The sequence below is a fragment of the Alosa alosa genome, chromosome 22 (genome assembly GCF_017589495.1).
Source record: "Alosa alosa isolate M-15738 ecotype Scorff River chromosome 22, AALO_Geno_1.1, whole genome shotgun sequence".
In the NCBI taxonomy this organism is placed as follows: Eukaryota; Metazoa; Chordata; class Actinopteri; order Clupeiformes; family Clupeidae; genus Alosa; species Alosa alosa.
Window position 1 is genome coordinate 20,191,465 of NC_063210.1, and position 12,814 is coordinate 20,204,278.

Consider the following 12,814-nt stretch of genomic DNA (forward strand, 5'->3'; position numbering starts at 1 on the left):
TCAACCCAAACATCTGGGAAGTGATGGTTACAGAAAGATCATCCTGGAAGCAGACAGCACAGAACAGCCTCTGCAGCACTCCAAGTGTCCCTTGCCCAACAGTCTGAGGCCAGAAGATATTGAGGATTCCTAGGTGATGTCACAGACGCGAGAATTCTAGTGTTGCCAAGGAGAGGCCCAAAGCCAGACAGACCAGCACCTGGCCACATCTTCACACAGTGGGGGAGAAAGTCAAGTCAAGTCAATTTTATTTTTATAGCGTATTTAACAACACAAAGCACTCCACAAACAAGACAAAAGATGCCGGAAGGAGCGACGTAGTCACCAGCGTTCCCGTGACATCAAGACAAACAAACAAATTTACAACATAACAATTGACGCACAAGACAAAAGGATACAAGGATACAAGGAAGTTTATTGTCACATGCATATAGTTACTGGAAGTAAGAAATGCAGTGAAATTATGTCTGGTGTCAGCCTATTTGTGCATTTATGGGGGGTAAAAAGTGCAGTAGAAGAGGGGTTTAGTAGATTAAGTGGCAAGGGCTGCATAAGAAAGGTGGGGGAGAATTGGGATTGGGGGCACCAACAAGGAGCACCCAAGAGCAACAAGGGCAAGGAAAAACTCCCTTACCAAGGAAGAAACCTTGGGGCAGATCCACGGCTCAATGGGCTAACCCAACTGCCAGGGGTCTTGGTGTGTGTGTTGGGGGGATGACAGGGGAGATGGGATAGTGTGCTGTGTATGTGGATGGAAGAAGGATGGTTCAGGTATTCTTCCTACAGCTCACGGTAAGCTATTTTCTTGCTCTGATTGGTTAGGTCTATCCAATTAAATGCAGAGACATTTTCCCCACTGTATTGGTTGAAACACACCCCATAATCACGTCCCAATGGACCAGTATCAGACTCCAACTCTGACTAGAATTGAGTATGACGAGGCTATATCGGCTATATAGCTATATCTCCATAGTCTATCAAGGCTGACAGTTCCCTATAAAGTACATATCAAGACCTTTTCCCCCTAATGATTGTGCTTGAGAGAGTGTCTGGAATAGCATAGGGGAATAGTATAAAAGAAAATAATCCAAATGTTGAAAGATACTCGGAATGTTATCATAATGTACTGGTAATGCATTTCCTAACAGTGTTTTAAATGTTTCCGCAGAGGCCCCGCTCTCACGTTAATAGACACCTTCATTGCTCTTTCCTTTGATTTATAGGTTCCCGGGCATATGAATTTAAACTGAGTCCCTCAAATAGATGGGGGTTTCCATACCAACTGTCTTTAGTGAGATTGGCTTGAGGCAGGGGGGTAATGGGATTTGAAGATGGAGCCTCTGGGTGAGGCAGTCGTGACTGACACCGCCCATACAGCACCCCATCAGTCCTCGTAAGAGCCCCTCACCCAAGCGCTTTGCATAAAGAGGGGAAATACAGAGGAAAGAGAGTGGGAGAGAAAGAGAGAGAGAGAGAGAGAGAGAGAGAAAGAAATCAGATGAAAAGGAAAGGAAAGATGATGAGAGTGCAAAGGGTTGACTGTGTGGGTTTTAAAAAGTAACATGTGTGGGTGTATAGGTGGTAATGCGTGTGTGTATGTGTCTGTATGAGTGTGTACGACTGTACTTGTGTGTGTCTGCCTGAGTGTATATGACTACTTGCATCTGTGAGTGGGAGTGGGTGTGTGTGTGTGTGTGACTGTCTGTCAGTCAGTGTTTGTTCCTGATTGCCAGGCAGGTGATGTGGGGGACTTTGTGACTCACAGAGGGCTTATTTCAGAATAAGTAGATTACAGCCGACTCCCCACATCCTGCCATAGAATCCCCTACTGGCAGAGACGCGCTGCTGAAATCCCCCCATTTGCTCTCCGCTGCCAGCACAAAGACAATCGTCTCCTATATGGGTCTTTTAAACTGGCGCTCAGGATTGGGTGGAGGATGGAAGCTGGAAGTCGAGAATGTTTTGAACATTTTCTTTGGGTTGCCATGACGACGCAGCATCAGCATCCAAAGGCAGCAGGACTTGTGCGTCTGAAATTGAATGTGCCCCTGTGTAATATTGCACAGTTTTTCCTCAATCATCCCTCTCTCAATCATCCCTCTCTCCACTTCTCTTTCTCTCAGCCTGTCTTCCTTTGTTTATCTCAGTCCCTCCCTCCCTCCCTCCTCTCCGTGGACTCCCCCACTTTCTGTCTCTCTCCTTTTTTCCTCTCTCATCCCTCTCTCTCTCACTCTCTCCCTCTCCCTCTCTCTCTCTCTCTCTCTCTCTCATTCCTCTCTCTCTTACACGCACATACTTTTGACTTTCATTATCTCTTCTTACTCCCTCTCCGCTTATCTCCTCTCTCTCTCTCTCTCTCTCTCCCTGCACATGTTTGGCTCACTAACCTGCGCATGATTTGCCAGTCGTGTGGGCGACAGTAGCTATGCTGTTCTGCAGGAGCGGTCAGGGGGGTAACGTGGTAACGTGAAGAGCGGAATGCGCCGTTTCAGGCCCACGCGTGAGCCAGAGCCGGGCCGGAGGTTAACTGCTCTGCGGGGTCGGGGCTGAATCAAAGTCCACTTTCAGATCCGTCTGCGTAGGGGAGCGTCCGTTCGCGGGCCCTCCGTGGGTGGGCAGGCGGATGGTCGGTCAGCCGGCTAGAGGAAAACACATGCCATCGGACGGAGGCGGAGGTGGGTGGGGGAAATCCAGATGTACAGAAGCACAGACGAACATGTTTGTGTGTGTGTGCTTTTGGGTGTGTGTGTGTGTGTGTGTGTGTGTGTGTGTGTGTGTGTGTGTGTGTGTGTGTGTGTGTGTGTGTGTGTGTGTCTTTGACTGTACATATATGGTCAGTTGATTGTGTGTGTGTGTGTGTTTGTACATGTGTGCGTGTGTGTCTGTGTCTGTGTGTGTGTGTGTGTGTGTGTGTGTGTGTGTGTGTGTGTGTGTGTGTGTGTGTGTGTAGTTTCTGTACATCATCCCCTTTGTGCTTTAGTGCTGAAATTCATCATGCACAGTTGTAAGGTGCAGTGCAGTGTAAAGCACTACACTCATACACTCACTTGCACTACACTCATAGGGCCTATTTGCACTACACTAATAGGGCCTATTTGTAGTACACTCTATTTGAAACTAATTCTATACTGAGCCAAATATAAACCAACTAGAATCAATCAGAGAAGTTTCTGGGATTAAGTTCATCCTTTGAAAAATAGAATCAATTCCTTGTAATTCCTCATTGTATCCTCCCTACAGGCAGAATTATTGATTTCAAGATCACTTGCATTTACAGACAGTGCTTTGACATTCCATCATTTTAACAAGCTGCTTATTAATGGCCTCATAAAATGACCAGACGTAAAGATCTAAAGTGCACTCATAATCTGTGATTTACGATAACTGGCACAAGCCGCATGGATCTCCCCCATGCGATTTTAATGGGCCTTAATACACGTCCTTCTCTCCTTCATGCCCCCTGAAATAGCACTGGTGCATCCAGTGGGTCTGTGCCAGATCCCCGCCAGAGTTGGGCCAGAACTGGACCGAATCCGGGCCTGACCAGCTTCAGTAACAGACGTGATGTGGGTCGTGTTTGTTCCTCTCCTGTACTCAGAACCAATTGTTTAAGTGTTTCTTTTTTTGGGTGACTTCCACTGCATTGCTAATGTGTGTGTGTAGAGCCCTCCAGCATCGGTTTCGCTACACACACACACACACACACACACATTGTGATGAATCAGCTTCTAAATTTGCATCCCCTTTTTTAGCATCCAAAACAAATATTGGGATAAGAAAGAGCTACGTATTAGGGGTATACACAGAAAACAAATGAGGAAAGTGTGCAAAAGGACATTTTTAAACCAAGGGGAAATTATCACTTTGGAGTTATTTAGTATCAAGAGGCATGATTGTCCAAGCTTTTTTTTTGCAGTCAGTGAATTCTGAACACGTACAATAGGGCATGTATATTGAATGCCATACAGCAGTGTTTGTTAGCATCTTGCTGTGAAATGTTTTTCAAAGTTGTTTAAATACAGTACAAAAGCTACGTCCTCGAGACCCTGTCAGACAAAAACGCTTCTCTGTTGCTTTAACCCTTTCTGGGTGTTTTTTTGCAAGTCATTCAAAAATGAATTGGCTACAGTATAGAATCTAGAGTTTACATAAAGCAATCAATGGAATTTTCAGCTCAGTACCATTCTGATATTTGAGTTTGTACTCCTAGGCTACTGTAAAGGGGTAAAGGGCACTAACAAATGGACCCATTGGAGATCAATATTTCTGACTTCCCTCAGTATTCCGAGCAATGGCTTGGGCTTATTATCTGACAGCTGATTAATAGATAATGGAGATTAAAGGGGGAAGATTGGGCATCCGGCTTTGCCAAACCCGCATCCCCTGCGCTTGTTGTGGTCTTGGACTATTTCATTGAATTCCAGTTCTGCTGGGGAAGAAGAGGCTAATGTATGTCGATCCAAATTATATTGAAAGTGATTGTATCGGCTGGGACACTGAGTTCTTGGCAGCGCAGAGCTAAAGACAGTTTTTAGCGAAGAGTTTTGAATCAAACGGTCAAACTCGACAAACACAGGGAGGACGATGAGTCATGACCTCTTGTACTTAAGCAAAGAGTCACGCAACTTTTTGCTTAGTTTTCAGCAACGACTTTACTCGCATAATGTGACAAAAAAGAAAATGTATAAATGAACCTTGACAGGGGTGGGATGCATGGAAGTAAGAATGCATCCTCTTTGTCGTTGACTAAACCACTTAGTGGGGTTCTGTGACATAAACAATACAGGAGTCCCTAATTTGTTTGATTGGGCAAAGTGCAAAGTCTTAAGTCTAACTAATTTAACAACTAGGCAAAATCAATTAGCTAATTTAAGACCAAGTGCAAATCTTTACCCGCAAACATTGGTGGGTCAAATCAAAACTTCCACAAGCCACACAGCAACTATATAGTTCATGCACAACAACTTTGCTGATTAATAGAGTTTGTACTTTGCCTGACATTTTAATTAGGGCCCAGGAGCTGTTCACTCCCATATTTATTTTCAAACATGAACACAGATTGAGGGAGACGCTGTCTGTCTGGCTACAGCCGGAATGGGAGATTATGGGGGAGTTGAAGCGATCAGCAGACACAAAATGAGTTTTCGACCACTCTGCAGTGCCTCATCCCTGCCAAACACATCCACTGGACACTGTTAAGGTCTCCTCTACTGGCCTGAGTTGTATATGGAGCCAAAGTCGCACAGTTTGAGTAGAAACCCAGCCTGTAGCCCATCTGGCAGGCCAAATATGCAGTAGAGCTGGCTGTTGTGTGTCGTTTCAAACACACATTTGCTCAAGTTAATCACATATGCATGCAAAGAGACTAAGACTGACACATAAACAGACACACACACATACGCCTCCAGAGACCACTATACAATCAGGGCTATGTTCAGACCCCTAAAGGCGACATATACTGATTTAACCTCTATCGATATGGAAAGCATTGTACCAGCGGCGCCATCCTCTTCAGTAGCTTGGTCTGTTCAAAGTCATTCCCTTCCCTCTTGTCGGCCACCATTAGAGAGTGAAACTAATGACGCGAAGCCTGCATACTTTAATAAATTAACAGAGGCCTCCCTTGCTGCCATGTCCCTGGGGAGATCGGCTGAAGGGGCAACTGTACCAAAGAGTATTTAATTTGAAAATGGCTCATTGAAAAAAAAAGAAAAAAAAATCGTTTGTAAATCAGTTATGAAAATGTAACCTCTGGAGAAAGTTCAGGCCAAAGTATCTGCTACGAACACAAATCTTAAAGATGGTGGTAATGAGTTTGATCGTTTGATTTTTGTAAGTGCACTTTGATTTGGATGTAAAACCAAATATACCACAGCCAATTAATACCACAGATCTAGTCAGGAAATGGTAGGGATAATCAGGACTAGAGTTTCATTTTCAGTGACGCATATCAAAGGAGAGATAGCATGCCTTCACATAAGGACTCACCAGCTACTCTAACTAGAAAAGTAAACAGTCAGGGTTTAAGCATTCTTCAGCATAGCCGAGAGATATCATTGGTCATCCCAGTTTACGTGGAACACACTTGATAATCTAGAAAAGATTGTGAGGACATAAAGTTCTCATGACTGTGCACACCATAAGACATGAATTCTAATGTCAATGCTTTCAATACCATGATATGAGGACAATGGCATCAATATTTATTTCAGTCAGTAAATCTCAATGAATAATGAAACATTTGTCTCTGAAATCTCTCTGAAATTAAATCTCTCTCTCTCCCTCTCTCTGGGTTTACCAGCTGGGCATCATTTGATACCCAATGCAGTGAATCTGAGCAAGGCTTGTGCAGCATATTTACTGCAATTAAGGACAACTCATCACTCTGGATGTTTGGTGTAGCTTGTTGCCTGTAGTGTTATGAAAGAAAATCATCATATTTAACAGTCTGCCATATCCTTGTTCAACAAATCTCTCCACTACCCCCACCCCTTCTCTATGTATGTGTGTGTGTGTGTGTGTGTGAGAGTGAGTGTGTGTGTGTGTGTGTGTGTGTGTGTCTGTACTTTTGTGTGTCTCTGTGTGTGTGTGTGTGAGTGTGTGTGTGTGAGTGAGTGCGTGTGTGTGCGTACATGTGTGTCTGTGTGTGTGTGTATGTGTGTGTCTCTCTGTGTGTGTCTCTCTCTCTTTCTCTCTCTCTCTCTGTGTCTCTCTCTCTCTCTCTCTCTCTCTCTCTCTCTGTGTGTGTGTCTCTCTCTCTCTCTCTCTCTCTCTCTCTCTCTCTGTGTGTTTGTACGTGTGTGTGTGATATTTCTGTTTCATTCTCAGCCTTCTATTGTATTGTCATAGCCAAGGATTTGCCAACTACCTCCACTTAAGTCCTCAACTCAAGATTTGAGCTGAAATATCTTAGAAAACTCAGATCAGCGGTGGACCTTTAACTCCAAGAGAGTAAACAAAACTAAACAAAACAAAACTTGTGTTGCCGAAGTGTTTGCATTGTACATCTATTGTTTCTGGAATCAAAAAGATTCTGTGTGGCAGCTCATGTAACAGAGCGTAGGCTGTGTTTGTGGATTCACAAGACAAAATTGTGAAACAAATGTTGATTATTTTCTTTTTCATTAAAAAAATAAATAGTCTTTAATGAACCTTATATTTTCCAACATTCATTCTACACACCACATTTTTTAAAATAAAAAAGTGTCCAGGAATCTCAGAAAGACTTTCACACATTATTAGCTAAAAACTACCCACTCCTTATAGAAATTCCTTTATTCTTTGTTATTAACCATGTCATGTAACCTCGGGAAGACACATATTAACTGTAAAAACTGTATATATATTCAAATTCATTTATGTTTTATTATGTTATGTCAGAGTGAAATATATGTGAGACCTGATTCCTCGTGTTAAATCCGCAGCGACGCAGTAGCGACGCCCTGTTTTGTTGGCTGGCTGGCGCAATTCACAATACACAATTAGATTTCTGTACAAGGAGAGGCGTGCGCCGAACTGGGAGCAGGCGCGCCCGCACGCTGCCTGAAGGGGTGTGTATGTATGACACTTCCGTGCATCAGCGATCAGACATCAAATATTAACCTGCGGCACAGCGTGGAAGCAGCGCCCACGCGGACTGTTACGCGCGGCAGTTACCTTGCCACGCCGTGCCGTGCCTCATCTCTGGAATCTAACAGGACATTCAACCGCACCCCTCCAGTATTGACACCGATTACAAGCCTTGTAATAGTGCCCATTCTCGTGCTACTCCGTCAACACCCTTTTTAATATCCTCCGACGCGGAGTTCTCAAAGAGATGGGACAAGTCTTCTGCGACCACGGGCAATGACACTGACCTACACAGAGAGATAGGGATGGATGCAAAAGTGTGGGAAATGTTCGCTTTGATTGCCGTGTGTTGCAGCGCCTGTCTCCCGGCTTTCGCAGAGGTAGGCTGTGTCTCTTTGCGCTCTCAATTAAGGCATGTTTCAAACACGATTCCATTTCTCCAGGGTGATCATGACACAATTCTCAGATGCTATAGGCTATTTTGTCGTTAGGGACTGAACGTGTATTGTTTTTGTTTTTTTCAGTGTAAATGTAGGCTACTCACTGTACTATTTTATATGTAAGAAAATCCTAACCTAACATTGACTGGTTTTCAAGTCAGGGAATTCGTATTTCATTTTTATTGTTGAATGAGCTCAATGCTTTATGCTACCACCCGTAAAAATGGATTCAGTGAACGGCACATCCCCCCTCGCAGTGCTATAGGTGGGAACCGACGCTCCGGTGATCACCTTCACTTGAGTGAAAAGCGGCGGTCCTTGTTCGCTGCCCTTTCTTAATTCGGGCAAATGTAATCAGTTCTGATAGAACGCACTTGTCTACCTATTCGTGCAGTTCCTCTAAAACTCTCCTACCATTTTGTCTTGCATTGGAGCACATGGCTTGTGAACAAAAGAATAGCTGACAAAACTGACAGAATTGACCTGGCACACATATTGATGTAGGATGTAGGTTAGCGTAATAGGTAGGCTAATAGGTCATTACTAAATGTATTAAGTGAAAATATGTGAACGTTTAAAATACCTCTATAGGTATACTACAGTGCAGGTAAAAGACAAAAACATTGTAGGCTAATAATGTTATTAGCACATAATCAACATCTATTCTTCTTAAGCAACTGCAGGTGTCTTTTTTTCTTCCTCTTAATACCACAATTTACCAACCTAGACATCCACATATTTTCTTTTGATGCCACACTGGAAAAAAAGGATGTTGAATAACACACAAGCCATTTTCCTGTAGAGAGACTCAGCCTCGCTCAGTCTGTCAATCAGACACCACAGTCCACCCTGCTGAACGGAAAGTGTTTACTCAGTAGAGGCCGCAGTAGTACCAAACAGCCCTCTTGATAGAGGCAATCAATGGGATATCATACACCATTCATCTGCTGAAGTTGTGGTTCATCTGCAGGTTCCAACTGCCTCTCCCAGCTGCAGCGAGCAACTGTGCAAAACAGCTGGGAAGGAAGGAACTAGGGGAAGAGATAACAAGAGGGATGCTACCTGCAGAGGTGAAGAAGATTGAGATGTCCCCTCGTTTGTTCGAATGATAGTACTCGCACATGTGTTGTGTACAAAATCTCACCCTTGCATCTTTCGCAGACTCCATCCATTCACTCTCTAATGATACAGAGAGAGAGACGTGCACTGCTTTGGCCGTGGCACAGCCTCTAGGACCGACACCACCGCTGAAATCTGAAAGTCTCGAGAGCATTCTATGATTCTCCGACAGACAGAACTGACAGACATAAGAGCGACACCCTTCATTCTATTGCCATTTTGTCATTTTCTTGTTCCCTTTTGGGACTGCTAGCAGGCAATTCTGCCCTTGTCCTCCTCTTCCATCAGCCTAGATGCACTCCAAGAACTGTCAGTGTACAGAGCTGTAAGTCCGCACATTATGGTGATGGCTGCACTCACATGTGGGTAGTGATGAGAGGGACATGTTAAGCACTGTAATTTCTATGAATTACCCCTTTTTGTGGAAAAGCAATTACGCGTCCCCACTGTCTACATCTGGCGAATGCTTGAACTCCTAATGCATTTGCTCAAAAATAGCCGTCTCTCAAGGTGAGCTGTCTCTTTTTTCTTCATTCGGAAAGCAATCACACTGCTTCAAACGCGTGGTTCCTGGAGGCTGTCTGTCCCAGCTGTTCCCGTATGCCCAGATTGACAGATTCAATTAAGAATTTAACCGGCCAGGGTATGTCAACAACAGCACAAATAGCAAAAGCTCATAACGGGAGCTTGTTATCTGTGCATAACACGATTAGCCTTCGTCTCGCTGCGGCGGCAGCGTCTCCTGAGTACGTTTCTGCGTGTGTACCTTAATGAACTCAACTCATGCCAATCTTCTCAGAACATGCCCTTCTAGGCTGGCATCTGGGCCACATCTGGCTCACATCCAGGCCAGAGTTCGGGTGTCGTACGGGTACCTACATCCTGTTGGGTATCCACATGCCCCCCCACATGGGGACCACAGGCTTACAGACTTTGTGTGTGTGTGTGTGTGTGTGTGTGTGTGTGTGTGTGTGTGTGTGTGTGGTATGAAATGCAAATGAGCGGGCGATTGTTTTACAGCCTTCAATGCACTGCACCGAGCGAGTCAAAGTGTTTTTTAATGGCGTCGGCTGGCGGGATCAGGCTCTTAGTCAGGGCAAAAAAAATCTTGTCTCGGTCCCACCAGGGCCCAGACCAAGGTCAAACTCAATCGCACACTCCAAATGAGGTGGCGTATATGGTAATGAGGTCTTTCCGGAAAAAAACAAGATAACTTCAGGCAGATGAGGTGAGCCCAAGGTGACGTGAAGAGAGAGGCGGAGAACATCCTGCCGTGCACCCACTCCCCAAAGGGATTCTGGCTGGCTGTGTTGTGCTGATCCGGCGCGAATCCGGCTCACATATGAACCAGTTCTGGGCCAGTTCAAGGCTATTTCGAGGCCATCATTTTCCTTGGATGTGTGTGTGTGTGTGTGTGTGTGTGTGTGTGTGTGTGTGTGTTCATGCATGTGCGTGCATGTGTATGTATGTGTGTGATGTGTGTGTGTGTGCGTGTGTGTGTGTGTTTGTTTTCCTCACTCACTCCCACTCTCCTCTCTGCACCTCCTTACTCCTTCGCTTGAGGGACTCTGATTTGAAGAAGGAGGAGTGTCAGTGAGGGAGATCTATTTGGCAGATGGCACTGAGGATTGTACCTTTTCAATCACCCTCCCAGGCCACCCACCCCACCCCACCCCTCTCACCCCCATCTGATCCCCAGGCACGGTTCGAAGAGGTTCTCCAGGTCCTAGGAGGCGGTGGAAGTGGAAACGAAGGAGAAAAATAATCATCAGGAGGTGGGAATGAACGGTCTGATGCGAGGACGAGATAGGAGTGGATTTTTATCTGTGTTCTCGAGTAATGCTCCTGTCAGCAGCGCGGCGGCACCATCGCGTTCGGCTTCCGCTGGCGTGGAGGAGCGTGGGAGTAGACAGGAGGCAGCAGGAGAGAGAGAGAACAGAGAGAGAGAGAGAGAGAGACAGAGAGAGAGAGAGAGAGAACACAGAGAGTGAGAGAGAGGGGGGGGGACGTGTGGAAGTGCCACTGTTTAAATGTGTGTCACATCTCCGTGATAAAACCTTCTCCATTCTCTGCAGAGCAACCCAACAAGGCATGCTTGTCTCGTTCTTCACGGCAAATTCACCAGCTAATACTGTCAAACACTGAACTGTGTGTCTTTCTCTCTCTCTCTCACTCTATCTCGCCCACAGGTGATTGGTGATGACAGCTACCTGAATGCCGTGCAGAATACAGGTAAGCTCTCGTTTGTTTTCAACTTTATACTCCAGAAAAGGAGTCTCCCAGATCCACTTTCACAAAACAGCTCCTTCATTGGGATAATAGGTTTTTACTGTAATAGGTTATCAGTATTGTAAAGGGTTACCACAAGAGCTGGAAAATTAGTGTCCCTTTTAGCCTGTGACTTGGTATTCAGGTTTTACAAGGCTTTATCAGCAAAACCTGATGGCTCTTTCCTGAGACAGCCCAAAGTCTTCAAAATTCTTACACACTGAACAACTAAAAGACAAGATCTTAACAAAAAGAGCTACCTTTATACAGATTCAAATACAGATTCAGGAGCAAGAGCAGACGCTCTGGCTTTTCACAGTGCTCACCATTTTCGACAAATCGAAGAATGCTCACCATTTTAATCGAATCGAATAGTTGTCTCAAAGCCAGGCATGTTTTAGAGCAGCTAGACACAGCCATTGGGAAATGTGGACTTAATGTTGGAAGGACTTCAGCAAGCATTGAAGTTTGTGAACCAATCAAATGCATCTGCAGCCAAAGCACTGAAGGAGGATTGAACTGAGGATTGAACTGAGGTTTGAATCTCTGGCTAAAGGAAGTGAGAAATGTGTAGGGTTTTTTGGGGTGGGTTTTACTGAGGAAATAAACTGATAGGCAGAAGCCATACAATAGCACAAGTTGGTGTTCATCTTCTCACTCATCATGCAAGCATTTGCAAATAAAACTGTTATTCATAGTCTTGTTAACTCTCATTGTCAGGGACACATTTCGTGCCCGCATGTCCAGTGGACTGTCTCCAGACTGTCATGTTTTGTCCCATGCGGCAACTGCCTGACCTATGACTGAAGCGCCATGTCTTGTTTGTGCTCAGACAGTAGACGTAGAGACCTAGGTCAGAAGATAACGTCATTGGGTACCGACTGAGTGTTCTCCTTAAGGTTTCAACTGCCCAAATCAAGACCATGTGGACATGTGTATTTGAGGAGATATTTTGTGTTTAATTGGGTCATCAATCAGTCGTTGGATGGCACAGCAGAAAAGCCAAGATATATGTACACTACTTGCAGTTCAAATTCAAATCCAGGCTGGTGTCTGTGAAATTCCTTAACACATATTTGTAAGGCACTATGTAACTGAATTGAATTGAAGGAAGTGAACTGTACCAAGCTGTGTCTTAGAAGTTTGGTTTTCAGCACCAAGATGAACCTTACTGGTCTTGAATATAACTGCAAGATGAACTCACAAGGTCTAGATTTGTTGGAATATTGAATTCTAACACCAAAGTGTGTGCTGACATTTTGGGTTCTAACATCAAGATGTAAGCTAACATTTTGCTTTCTATACTAATGTCAAGGTGTGTACACCAGCAGGCTGGGTTCCGTTCTGGCTCCAGCTGTTCAGATCAGATCACTTCCCCTTTTTCTCGCTATATATTGTCTCATTCCCGTGCTCATACG

General features: G+C 44.7%; 1 protein-coding gene across 1 annotated transcript in view; it reads left to right on the forward strand.

The window, feature by feature from the left end:
- Positions 1-7,503: 7,503 nt before the first annotated feature.
- si:ch73-127m5.1 (neurotrypsin) overlaps positions 7,504-12,814 on the forward strand; it is a 53,682-nt gene continuing 48,371 nt past the window's right edge. Inside the window, exons 1-2 of the mRNA XM_048233717.1 lie at positions 7,504-7,949; positions 11,318-11,360. Of these exons, the coding sequence (XP_048089674.1) occupies positions 7,875-7,949; positions 11,318-11,360 (118 nt within the window). The 5' untranslated portion in view covers positions 7,504-7,874. The remainder of the gene's footprint in view (positions 7,950-11,317; positions 11,361-12,814) is intronic.